Source organism: Xenopus laevis, chromosome 4L (genome assembly GCF_017654675.1).
Source record: "Xenopus laevis strain J_2021 chromosome 4L, Xenopus_laevis_v10.1, whole genome shotgun sequence".
In the NCBI taxonomy this organism is placed as follows: Eukaryota; Metazoa; Chordata; class Amphibia; order Anura; family Pipidae; genus Xenopus; species Xenopus laevis.
In genome coordinates this window covers 54,889,404-54,902,210 of record NC_054377.1, presented here as the reverse complement: position 1 = coordinate 54,902,210, position 12,807 = coordinate 54,889,404, and the positions used below count along the sequence as shown (strand labels likewise).

Sequence of the window (12,807 nt, the reverse complement as noted above, 5' to 3'; positions counted from 1 at the left end):
AAAAATGGTAACCCCCCCCCCAAACACACACAAGTTCTAAAAAGCTATTAATGGTCAGGGCCCCCTTATAAGTTAAAAAAAACTGTGGCGCCAGGGCCCCCATAAAAAATTTTTTTTAAAAAAATTGGTGTCAGGGCCTCCCTACAAGTTAAAAAAAATAATTGGTGACCAGGGCCCCCCTTACAAGTTAAAAAAAAAGATTGGGGCCCTAGAGAATATTTTTTATAAAAAAACATTGGTTGCAGGGGCCTATAGATTATTAAAATAATACATTGGTGGCCAGGGGATTAAAAAACAAAACAATGAGAAGAATTGAACTCTTGGCTTCAGGACTTCAACTTCGCCTCCTTTAGTGACTTTGGGTCTTTTCGCCGCTTCAGGACTTAAATTTCAGCTGTTTTCGTTACTTTGGGTCTTTTTGTCGCTTCAGGACTTAAATTTCGTCTGTTTTCGTGAGTTTGGGTCTTTTCGCCACTTTAGCACTTCAATTTCGGCTGTTTTTGTGAATTCGGGTCTTTTCGCCTCTTCGGTGCTTCAATTTCAGCTGTTTTCATGACTTCGGGTCTTTTTTTGCTGCTTTGGGACTTCAATTTCGACTGTTTTCGTGACTTTGGGTCTTTTCGCCACTTTGGGACTTCAATTCCGGCTGCTTTCGTGACTTCAGGTCTTTTCACGGCTTCGGGACTTCGGCTGTTCGGCACTTCGGCTGTTTGGGACTTCAGGAGAGGCGAGGTGATGCTCCACGGCTTTGGCGCTGTCAAGTGGGGCCCAGCTATATCTAAAAGTGCAGCACAGCCGTGCCCAGGCCCAGGCCCGGTACAGCAGTACCCCTTTGCCCCCCTAATGGAGGCCCTGTCTCTCATACACAAATGTATAATGCATGTATGCCTGCCCTCTAACTTAATATCTATGTAAGGAGAAAACATTTTTGTTAAGATCACTTATAAATTTCATTTTATTTTCACAGCTAATGTATTGGAAAGCCTGTGCTGTCTGGGCAAAAAACTTTTTCCAAATCTACAAATCTCTCATTGTGTAACATATAATGGTTATGTAGACAATGATAGGTTTGATGCATTTGTCTAGCTGAGCCACCTCAAGTATCTATCTTTATGTTTTTATCAGCACCTATCCTTTGGCTTAAGCTTAGATCAAAGCACCAACAAACCGCATGCATTGTTATTATAATGTGCAAAATAAATAGCTTAATGGTAAGCTGTTATATACATAGTTCAGTTTCACTTTTAAAGGGTAGCTCCTGGTTTATGGGCGACTTTTTATAAGCACCTTCCACATGGACAAGTTTAAGTGGGTTATTTGCATCAGACTTCATTGGGTCATTTCAACAAGTAGTGCCAAGGCCTGTATGCTGATTCTGCCGTACCTTTGACAATGGACCGCAAGCCTGTGAGTCTTATATTGTTCTGGTCATTTGTCAGCTTCTTAAAAGTAGTAATAAATAGAATGAATTCTCATACAGCTCTCCACCTCAAAGTGCAAGCAGTGACCCCAGCCAGACAATACAGGAGCAGAATAACAGGAGCAACATCACTGCGCTTGGTAAGTATGTTTTACATTTGTTAAAGTGTCATTAGTTGAGGTCTCCTATCATGGCACAACTCATGTCTGTAACATTGTACCCACTACTTGATCCCTGGAGATGCTGAGTGAGTCTCATCAATAGCCTAAAGAAATAAAGAAATAGAGAGCTTAAATAGCTTCATCCCCCTGTTTAAAATGATTACAACTTCCTTCCACAAGTGTGCAGGCTTGTTTAGCAGTATATCTGTCTGTATTGAAAAACACTGATTTGACTACAAGGACTGAAAGTTAGATTTAGCAGTAACCATGATTTATCTATTGTTATTGTTGTTCTTTTTAGTTGGATATGACAAAGTGATTCCCTCTAATATATAATCTACAGGAAGCTGTCTTTGGAATTCAAATAGGCTTTCCTATAGGGTATGTTTTTCTTTATTTCCAGTCAATGGAGAAAGTTCCTGTGCCACAAGATCAGAATTGGGGGTGTCTGCACAAGATGAAGCATCCAACAATGTCAGCAGCCCTTCATTGGGGTCAGAAATACCCTCAGAAGACAATGAGGACACGCACTCCTTGCAGCCTTCTGCTCTGACCCCCGCTGCAGAAGGCCTTCCCTCTGGGTAAGAAGCAATGGGTATATATTTGGGTGCACCTTGAGGAATGAAATGCATAGGACTATTGATACGTCAGTCTTGGTGCGTAAAGGAGACTGTGGCATATAGATTTGGTGGAGTCTGCTCAGCCATGAATGCAGCATTATGTGTCTGACTGAAAGGCATCTTTCTCTTCAGCACAGTAAAGCTATTTGTGGAAATGGGACAATCCTGTGCAATAACTCGCCTCACTAGGGTGGGGGACAATTTTGTGTAGCTTATATTGGAATGGTCAGTTTATAGTGCAGCCCCATCCTACTTAATGCTGCTGTATAGTCCTTTGTGGGCGGTTCCTGATTATGGATCATACGGGCATGACCAGTTTTTCTAAAATTTCCCACTCTGTGGCTTTTTTAAAGTCTAATGAATCAGCTTTATTATTGTATTCATTATTAGAGTAGGTTTTTAATGCACTTCTAGCACTTAGAAACGTAACGCCCTTGCAGAGTATGATTATGTTAAAGAAATTTAGCTTTTATATTTAAGTTCCTAAGTGCTTAACATAAGTGACTAAACCAATATATGCCATTTCATTATCAGTTCATTTATATTATGCTCTCTGTGTTGTTTTTTTAACACTGTTCTTACCTTTGCACATAGTTATTAGCTAAGGGAGTTCTTGAAAACCAGAGGTTGGCATTGGCTAGTGCTGTTGAGGTTCGAGCTCAGTCTATTTGTTTGTGCCTCTGTTCTGTGTCTTGGGTGTTAACCTGCAGTGATGTCTTTTTATACAAAGAAGGGTTAAGAGAGGCCCAGGAGTGCTTGTTTATTTGATTGGTGAGGTCAGAGGCTGGGAGCAGTGTCAGTCACAGGTAATTAGGGCTGTGCTCTCACTGGCTCTTTATGTGAGCTGTGTGAGGGGCTCTGTTCTTTTCACTGAGCACTTCCTGCTCAGAGCTGCTGGAAAACTTAGGCTTTTACTCTGAAAACCCCCTTTATGTGAACATTGGAGAGAAGTGAGCAGAGTGTCTGCTCCTGTATGATGAACATGAGAGGTTTGGGGGGCGAATACCTCTGTTTTCTTCAGTCACCTCCCTGTTTTCCTCTTTGGAATGGCACATTTTGTCATCCGAGTATGAATTATTAATAATCCCATATTGTTTCTCAAATTTGTATGTACCTGTGTCATTTACTTTGTATTTTTTATGTTCTCATGGACTGGGATTTATTGTGTATAATTACATACTTGTTCCACTGGGAAGCCACAATTGTACACTGCATATTTCCCTCTCTTTTTGGGACTACTTTGCAAGCAATGGAAATAAGTACTTAGTATCCAGCGAAATAAAGAATTTGTTTAAATCTGTACAACTTTAAAGGGATAGTTCACCTTTAATTCACCTTTTAGTATTTCATATAATGCAGCTTTTCAACTGGCCTTCAATTTTTCTTTTTTATAGTTTTTGAATTATTTCTGACTCTTTCCAGCTTTGGAAATCTAAAAAGCAATTGTACAGCTACATAATTATCGCTATTGCTACTTTTTAATACTTCTCTTTCTATTCAGGCCTCTCCTATTCATATTCCAGGCTCTTATTCATATCGGTGCATGCTAATTGGACCCTAGCAACCGGATAGCTATATATTGCATACTGCAAAGCTGTTGAATAAAAAGCTAAATAACTCAAAAGGTTTTAAAGTGAAAGTGATCTTTCACTTCAGAAGAATTATTACACATAATAAGGGCAATGATGCTCATATAACTTGGTTTAAAACATGGAGAAAACAATGTACAAAATACTACCAACTCAGAAATAACTCAAAAACCACAAATAATAACAAATGAAAACCAATTGCAAATTGTCTCAGAATATCATTCTTTACATTATAATAAAAGTTAATTCAAAGGCGAACAACCCCCTTAAAGGAGAAGGAAAGGCTTGCAGCACTTGGGAGTGCCAAATGTTAGGCACCCCCAAGTGATTGTACTGACTTACCTGAAACCCCAGGCCGGTGCTCCTATCAGCAGAAAACTGCACTGGCCCGGCGTTATACCAGTGAGCACCACGGAGGGATCCTCTTCCGGCTTCTTCTTTCTTAAAATTTCCCGGGGCAAACGCATGTGCAGTTGAAGGAAGTAGCTGATTTTTTTAGTTAAAGTTCGGCTTTTCGTTCTACTGCGCATGCACAGTTGCTCGAAGAAGGAGGAAGTTGGAAGAAAAACGCTCCGTGGTGCTCACTGGTATAACCCGGGCTGGTGCAGTTTTCTGCTGATAGGAGCACCGGCCCGGGGTTTCAGGTAATTAACTACAATCACTTGGGGGTACTAACATTTGGCACCCCCAAGTGCTGCAAGCCTTTCCTTCTCCTTTCAACACAAATACTAGACCTACACAATCCCTGCTGCAAAGTGGTTATATAGAAGGAATCGGATGCAATGCTGGTTTGCAAAACAAAGACAGCAGCAGACAGGGCCTGTCTTTACATTTTATGGCACATACTAGAAGAACAAATCCTGCTACTGCTAAACTACCAGTGACTGCATCCTCCAGACTAGTGCATGACCTGCAGTGCTGGGAGTTGTAGTCCAGCATCACCTGGATAGCAGCAGCATGGCTATTAATAATATATACACACAAACAGAACAAAAGTTGATAGATATAAAGAATTTCTCTGGTCTGTGGAATAAGCAATGGAAGTTGCGGTGTGGATTTTCTGTATTGTGTGTCTGTAGCTCTGTCATTGAGGTGTACATGGCTGGTGCTATGTGCAAGGTAATTCTTTCTTCCTCTGTCTTGGCTGCTGTTCACTTCTCCAGCTCACACAAAGAGACTCTGTCTGTCGCCCTGGCGCAGGGGCTGCGGTTTCCTCCTGCAGTTAGGAGCGGCTCCTTGGCAGTCAATCTGTAGTACTGTGCCTGATTCTAAGAGTGGACGATCTAACCCGAATCCTTGAACCGGCAGGGCAACAGAAACCATGCTTTTTCTTTCTGTGTTTTGTGCTGTTGCTGTCTATTCGTGTTCTGTATTTCTTTCAACCCTTGGGTTTGTGTGTGTATCTGTGACCATAAATGCTTGCATTCATCTGCCATTAACTTGTGTCCTTACAATACATAGTTTCCATGGTGCTCTGTAAATCCTCGGTCTGAGTGTGTTAAAGGGGAACTATCGCGAAAATGAGAATAAAATAAGAAACTAAAATCAAGTTTAACTTCACTATTCCTCTCTCAGCATTTGTTTCTCTTCATTCTGTCTTCATGCAGTTGGGTGTCAGATAATCATTGACAGTTAAGGTGGCCATAGACGTGCAGGTTTACCTGCAATATTAAATGAATGGACGTCTCTATCTCCGATCTGCCACTAACCTTTAGTCAGACGATGTTCTGCCCTGACAGCAATCGTATGAAAGTTTATGTCCGACAAAAGCTGGTGACAGTCTCCCTCTGAAAATCAGACGATCGGCAATACATGCAGAGATATTATCTGTAACCGAAAGAAATTTCCGAACAATGTCGGGACACTCCACACACGGTCCGAAAATTGTACGAATCGAGTATTCATACGATTATATCTGTAAGTCTATGGCCAGCTTCAGATCCAATACTTCTTATGGGGGGGGGCTTCCTTTCCTAGCAAATTAATTGGAGCTCATTCAAATAACTGATTCCAGTACAAATAAAATCTAACAAAATAACTGCATTTTGAGCATATTCTGCATGTAGAGAGACATGACGTCTGGTGATTTTAATATTAAAATGAGCTCTAATACATCTTCTAGGCAAAAGGAGCCCCCTATGAGATATTTTGGATCTAACTTTCAATGATTATCTGACACCCAACTCCTGCATGAAGAGAAAATGAAGAGAAACAGATGCTGAGGGAGGGATAGTGAAGATAAACTTGATTATTTCAGAAACAGTGCAGAATTTTTAATTGATTATATTTAGAAAACGTCTTATTTCAGTATGATGAATCTTATATTACATTTTCATTTGGTGATAGTTTCCCTTTAATGTGTCATTGTGTTTGTGTGTCTTGCTGCATTGGTTGGTTGTGTGTTGCCTGTTTAGTGACCTGCCGTGGCCAGACCTGATGCAGGCTTGCTGTTACACTATACTAATAATAATAGTGTAAATAAAAGTCTTATCGGGATAGTGAGCAGTGCTTCTGTAGACAAGGAACTCGCAGTGTCTGTGACAGAGTATGGAGTGGCTCAGATGTTGCTGCCAGTTCTGTACTGGAGCTGGATGTGCTACAGACTTTAGTCTGACGACACTTCCAGTTAAAACCTCAATTTCAGACACTCCACAGATTACACGCACGGTCACATTTGGCAGCTACCTTAGAACATGTTTGTTTTATTTTTTTTCATTGGCTCTGATGCTAAGAACAGTTCATTTTAAAAGAAGATAACTTTACTGTCACGCCATGCCCTTTAAACATGTTCCCCTATAGGAGACACATCATTATGAACATGACCTGGATACATTTGCACCTAAACAATTATTCACCACTTGACTTTGGCTAGGAAATGTCTTTCTTTGTTTTCTATTAGAACCAAAATACATCCTTCCATTACAATACAGATTTATGGATGTATTAATACTCTGTTGTAAGCCTGGTGCTGCTTTCCTGCCCCTGCCACACACTCACTGTATACAGTGCAGTGGTCAGTCCTGTGCTTTGTGTTTTAGGTGGGAGCAGAGAGAACTGAGCAATGGACGGGTTTACTACGTAGACCATAACACCAAGAGCACTACGTGGGAGAGACCCTTACCCCTCGGGTAAGACCCCCACCATACTAGCTCATGTAAACCCCACCGAGCTGTGTCATTGCCTTTTTGGTACATCTATATAAAAAAATCTTGTTAAGAGTTAAAAATATGTCTGTATTGCTCCAATCGATCCTTTCTGTCTCTTTATGCAGCTGGGAGAAACGTGTGGATAACAGAGGTCGGTTCTATTATGTTGACCACAATACTCAAACAACCACATGGCAGAGGCCCACAGCAGAGTATGTCAGGAACTATGAGCAATGGCAGTCACAGAGGAATCAGATGCAAGGGGCCATGCAACAGCTGAGCCAGCGTTTCCTATATCAGGTGAGACCACACACGCCTCCAAAGCTTTGGGATAAGCAATGGCAGGCCACACAAAATACACTTGTTGCCATCTCTTGCATGATGGTAATGCTACCTGTGTGTTCTGTGTGCAAGTATAATTGCCTTGTGTCTGGTAATAAAGATCAGATTTTTTTTTAGAACAGATTCAGAAGCCTGAAAACATAGAAAACACTACTGCTGTAATGGCATGAAATTGGTCTCTAAAGAGAATTCCAACCTTTCTTTGGCAGAGAGGCTGTTTAATGCTTTGCATTAGCAAAAAGAGCTGCGAATTTGTCATGAGACATTCATTCTAGCAACAATGTTGTTTTCATGTTAGCTTGCTGGGACGATGGAAGGACAATATTTGTATTGTTAGGCATAATGATGAAATCACAGGATTTGTACTGGTTGGGCTCTTAAAATGACACTGGAACATATAACTCTTTTAGCATGTGGCATCTGTCCACTTCTCCTCCGTCAGACGGCTTGAGTTTTTATTAAGTTAATTGTTTTACTATCTTTAAGAGAACATTTTTAGGGTTTGATACAAACTCTCCACAGTGGAGCCTGGTCCTCATTCCCTGGAGGCCTCAGCTGGTCAGAGAGGGGGTGTTATATAAACATTAGCACGCCACACGCCCCTTTTGCACCTCCCAGCAATTTCACACCCCCCCCTTACACACCTCCTCCTTCCCACTAAGCATCTCCTCACTGCAGGAGAAGAAAGGTACATTGTGAGCCAGGATCTAAGGGAAGGGGGGTGCAACTCTGCCTATAAGTTGCTGAATGTTCTTCAGTTTGGGTTATTCTTGCACACCGCTCTGCCAAGGGACGGGCTTGATTGGGAGGGGAGGAGGTGAGAGGGGGTCTGTGTGGGGATGGGGGGGTCAGGATCTAAGCCCAGAGCTGGGAAGAGCTGGGCGTTTACTGGTGGCTTGTGGGAATGATTTCATTTGAAAGGCCTGCAATATTTTCCCCTCTGGTTTAGGAGCAAGTCGGACGTGTGAGTGCTGAGTCCAGCTGGGGACATCTGATGAGCACATGGCATCTCTTGCTCTGCTCACTATCACTCCAGCAGCCATGTGTCTTGAACCATTCTATCACTAGGGGGGGAAATTTGCAGTTACCTGTTTACCTGTTTGCCTTCCCACAACCTCACACTATCCATTGATGTTTCTCTGTAGCCTTCATCTGCTGCTCCTGACAATGACCCGCTTGGAGCTCTACCCAACGGATGGGGTAAGTGGAAATGCCTTCTAGAACTGAGCTGTTTGTGTGACTCTTTTCAGCTGTATACAATATAGGAATATTGAAAAAATTTTAGAAACTGTCTCTCAAAAAAAATGACTCTAAATTTTGGTCCTAATAAGGTTTCCAGCTATGTCCTCATAACTTGGATAAGGAGTTTGCTAGCCTAAGGCTAAGTGCTGTTATGTTGCTGAAACCTGTTTTTTTTTTTTTTTTTAGTGATCATGCTTAATGTTTCCTGGCATGATTCATTGGATATATTTTTTCATTTTCATAGTTGTTTGTAAAGGATAAAATGAGGAGTTATCTTGACTACTGCCAGAACGTCTCTACAGCCTATGTCAATTCACTGTGGGCGTGAGGGAGGGGTGGTATTACTTTCTAAAGTGGAATTTTCCACAGTTTGGGGCTTCAAATAAAAACCTTTAGAATGAAAATACATCACAGCATTATTAAAGGAAATATTCACCCACATGACCCGTTTTATTTTATAGTTAGTTCCCCAACCGTACTATCTTCCAGTTGTGATGATCTGCAGTAAACTGCCTCCACATTTTTTCCAGAAAAAAAATATATAGTGTATATAAGATGGTTATTTATTTAATTTTTTAATAAGAGATCAACAGCTCACAGAATTTAAAAACGTATTTCGGGTTGCACAGATATGCTTCCTGTCTGTGTGAGAGTGAAAGGTATTAGCAAGCTTTGCTGAAGGAGCCTTGTAATCCGAGGAATAGCTGCTGCAGCACGTGGGGGACAAACTGACAATAGAATGAAGCTTGTAACTTATCAGGATGGTCCATGCAGAATAGATGTCATTTCAAGTACCAGGGCAACAAATGTTGACCCCCATCGCATGCATTTTTATAGCGTAACTTTAGAAGTTAACTGAAACTTTGTATAAATGAGTACCTACACACAAGTAAGAGAAATGTTTCAGCAGACAGACCACTTTATCTCTGGTTTCCTAATGAACTGAATGCAGCACTGTACTGTTCAGTGAGTTCCTCTAACTTTTTGCTAAACTTTAAATAAAATAGACGCTGAGATTGTGCAGCATGAACAACATGCCCAGTTTATTTGGTGTTGACTTTGCTGTACAGGTATGGGATCTGTTATCCTGAAAGCTCCTAATTACAAGGAAGGCCGTCTCCCATAGCCTATATTTTAATGCAATAATTCTAATTTTAAAAAATGATTTTCTTTTCTGCTGTTGTAACAAAACAGTACCTTGTACTTCACCCCAACTTAAATATAATTAATCCTTATAAAAGCCAAAACAATATTATTGGGTTTATTTAATATTTAAATTATTTCTTAGTAGACTAAAGTATGTAGATCTAAATTACGGAAAGCTGAAAACCCCAGGTCCCGAGCATACTGTAAAACGGGTCCCATATCTGTACAGGTATGGGACCTGTTATCCAGAATGCTCGGGACCTGGGTTTTCCAGATAACGGATCTTTCCATAATTTGGATCTTCATACCTAAAGTCTACTAGACAATCATGTAAACATTAATAAACCCAATAGGCTGGTTTTGCTTCCAGTGAGTATTAGTTCTATTTTAGTTTGGATCAAGTACAAGCTACTGTTTTATTATTACCTAGATAAAGGAAATCATTATTTACAATTTTGATTATTTGGATAAAATGGAGACTATGGGAGATGGTCCTTTACGTAATTCAGAGCTTTCTGGATAATGGGTTTCTGGATAACGGATCCCGTACCTGTACTAATATATATTATGTGTTAAGAGTTTGCATGTGTTTTGTCTGTCGATCAGTCTATCTAGCCATCCATCTGTCTATAAAAAATTACTTGGAAATCTAGAAATCTTTTCATGCAATACAGGTAGGGGGTCCGTTTTTTGGAAACCCATTATCCAGAAAGCTCCAAATTACAGAAAGGCCATATCCTATAGACTCTATTTTATCCAAATAATCCAATTTTTAAAAAACAATTACATTTTGCTTTGTAATAATAAAGCAGTGCCTTGTACTTGACCCAAACTAAGATATAATGTATTCTTATTGGAAGCCAACCGAGCCTATTGGTTTTTCTAATGTTTACATGATTTTCTAATAGACTTAAGGTATGAAGATCCAAATTACGGACAGATCCGTTATGTGGAAACCCCCAGGTCCCGAGCATTCTGGATAAAAGGTCCCATACCTGTACAACTATAATTGTTGTGACGATTTTCTGCTGTCCAAGGCCGCTGCCTCATTAACCCCATTGTATGTTACAATGTGTATATTTAATCACACTATGCATTCTATTAATACTGTATAATAACTGTTACAAAGAATTATTTTCGTATTCATCCGTTGCAAAAAGAAAACCGCTCATTTCTGTTGGCTAGCTCATTTTTTTTTTGAGAAAGTTGATTTAAAATCGTACCCCTGATATTTTATAATGCACAAGCCTGAAAATCAGCAGAAGTGTAGGAGGGAGATAATTGTAGGTTTGCTGATTTGTAGAGGAGTGGCCTCATATGGCTGCCTCATGTTCTCTTTTTAACTAAAATGTAAATGTAAAGCAATACTTCCCAAAGGCAGCTGAATAGTGTGAGTCAGGGGAAATCCAAGCTGTTTATTTGTATCATTAGTGTCTGCACTGTGCAGATAGAGGGATTGGGAGTAACAGAGGACTTGCTTCATGATGCTAAAGAATGTCCATGTAGCAAGTTACAGGTCTGAGCAGTTATAAACTGCTTCTGTTTGGGACTCTGCCAAATCTCTCTTCTCCCTTGTGAGCGTCAGCACTCATCACCTGGCTTAAATGTTGCTCTGTCAGAGCCAGGAATGTGGGGCAAATGGGCAGGAAACTGGGATTTGTGTGCTTTTTGTATGTCAATGCGTGTGTCATGTATGTTTCTCTTTTTATTGACATATAAATAACAGATTTTAATATCATTTAGTCCTGCAGGAAAGGTATTTGTCTGTGATGGCGAGAATTTATTTTTCCTATGTTTTTTTTGGGTTTTTGTGGTCAATGCATGTAGACCTGTGAGTGGAGTTCGTTCTAATGTCCAGCGAGTGTTCTTTTATATTAGATACCTGCCCTGGACTGTACTACAGCAATCTTTTTCTGATTCTTTGTGTGTAGTTCTATTGTTGAGATATGGCTGAGCAGATTGCTGATTTTAAACATACTGCCTGACAATCTGGGCATATGCATCAAATTAGACATGAAGTTGGGAAGAGAAAACAAAGCTTTTTAGCCCTATCATTTCTATCTCAGTTACACAGTTGGGTAATTCTTAGGAATATATTGGTGTTAGACAAATTATAATCTAAGGCATGTATTTAAGCATAGAAACATCCACTGATAGTAAAATCACTCCCCAAAGTAAAATAGTGACTCCAGTGCTCCTGCCCCAGGCTCTCGGCTCAGGGGAGCGGATAATCCATATGCAATGTAAGAAAGGTACTCTGGAAAGCCACATATAGATCAGACCAAAAAATGTCGGTTTAAAAAGTAGAAAAATCTTTATTCAAACAATCATCCCCAGACGCGTTGCGTGCCCCCAAGACACTTAATCAGGTTAGACAAATAATCACTTGCAAATAAGGAATTTAGGTTGAAGCAATACAACTGACTGCTGATTTTTCTTTTTTTTTTTTCTTTTGAAAAAATGGACTGCTCCTTGGTAATTCACTACTCTTGGATAGATCATAATGCCTACTTTATGCTGGTTGCTTCTTTGGTACTGATCTCAATTTTCTTTTTTTTAAACAACAGAGAAGCGTCAGGATAATGGCCGGGTTTATTACGTGAATCACAATACTCGAACCACGCAGTGGGAAGATCCAAGGACTCAGGGGTGAGTTAGACGAACACCATGCATTTATGGACAATATTATATGCAATAATAATTAGAAATAGTATTCTCACATCTTCCAAAAATAAAGGCGGGTGTTGCACCCCAGACACTTGCTGCTAGTAATAAAAGCTCATTTATACTGCACTGCTACCTGGTTTAATATAATGTCTGAGCAATATACAGTACATTGCAACAATAATACAACTGAAATAGCTACTCTGACAAAAGTTTAAATTAAAATCTATATTAACAGATATTATATATCAAATATATGACTATTAGGGATGCCCCGAATCCACTATTTTGGGATTTGGCCGAATCCCCAAATCCTTTGTGAAAGATTTGGCTGAATACGAACCGATTTGCATATGCAAATTAGGGTCAGGAAAGGAAAAAGTGGAAAAGAAATCTTCTTTTGTGACGACAAAGTCAAATGATTTCCCTTCCCTCCCCTAATATAATATACAAATTAGGATTAGGTTCGACCAGGCA

General features: G+C 40.0%; 1 protein-coding gene across 3 annotated transcripts in view; it reads left to right on the top strand.

The window, feature by feature from the left end:
• Positions 1–12,807, top strand: part of wwp2.L (WW domain containing E3 ubiquitin protein ligase 2 L homeolog) — a 48,791-nt gene that overhangs the window by 26,022 nt on the left and 9,962 nt on the right. For 2 of the 3 annotated variants that reach the window (XM_018257926.2, XM_018257925.2), the window contains exons 5-10: positions 1,481–1,560; positions 1,985–2,162; positions 6,829–6,918; positions 7,062–7,236; positions 8,424–8,478; positions 12,234–12,315. In XM_018257926.2, the coding sequence (XP_018113415.1) occupies positions 1,481–1,560; positions 1,985–2,162; positions 6,829–6,918; positions 7,062–7,236; positions 8,424–8,478; positions 12,234–12,315 (660 nt within the window). The remainder of the gene's footprint in view (positions 1–1,480; positions 1,561–1,984; positions 2,163–6,828; positions 6,919–7,061; positions 7,237–8,423; positions 8,479–12,233; positions 12,316–12,807) is intronic. The other variant, XM_018257927.2, reaches the window with a different exon arrangement.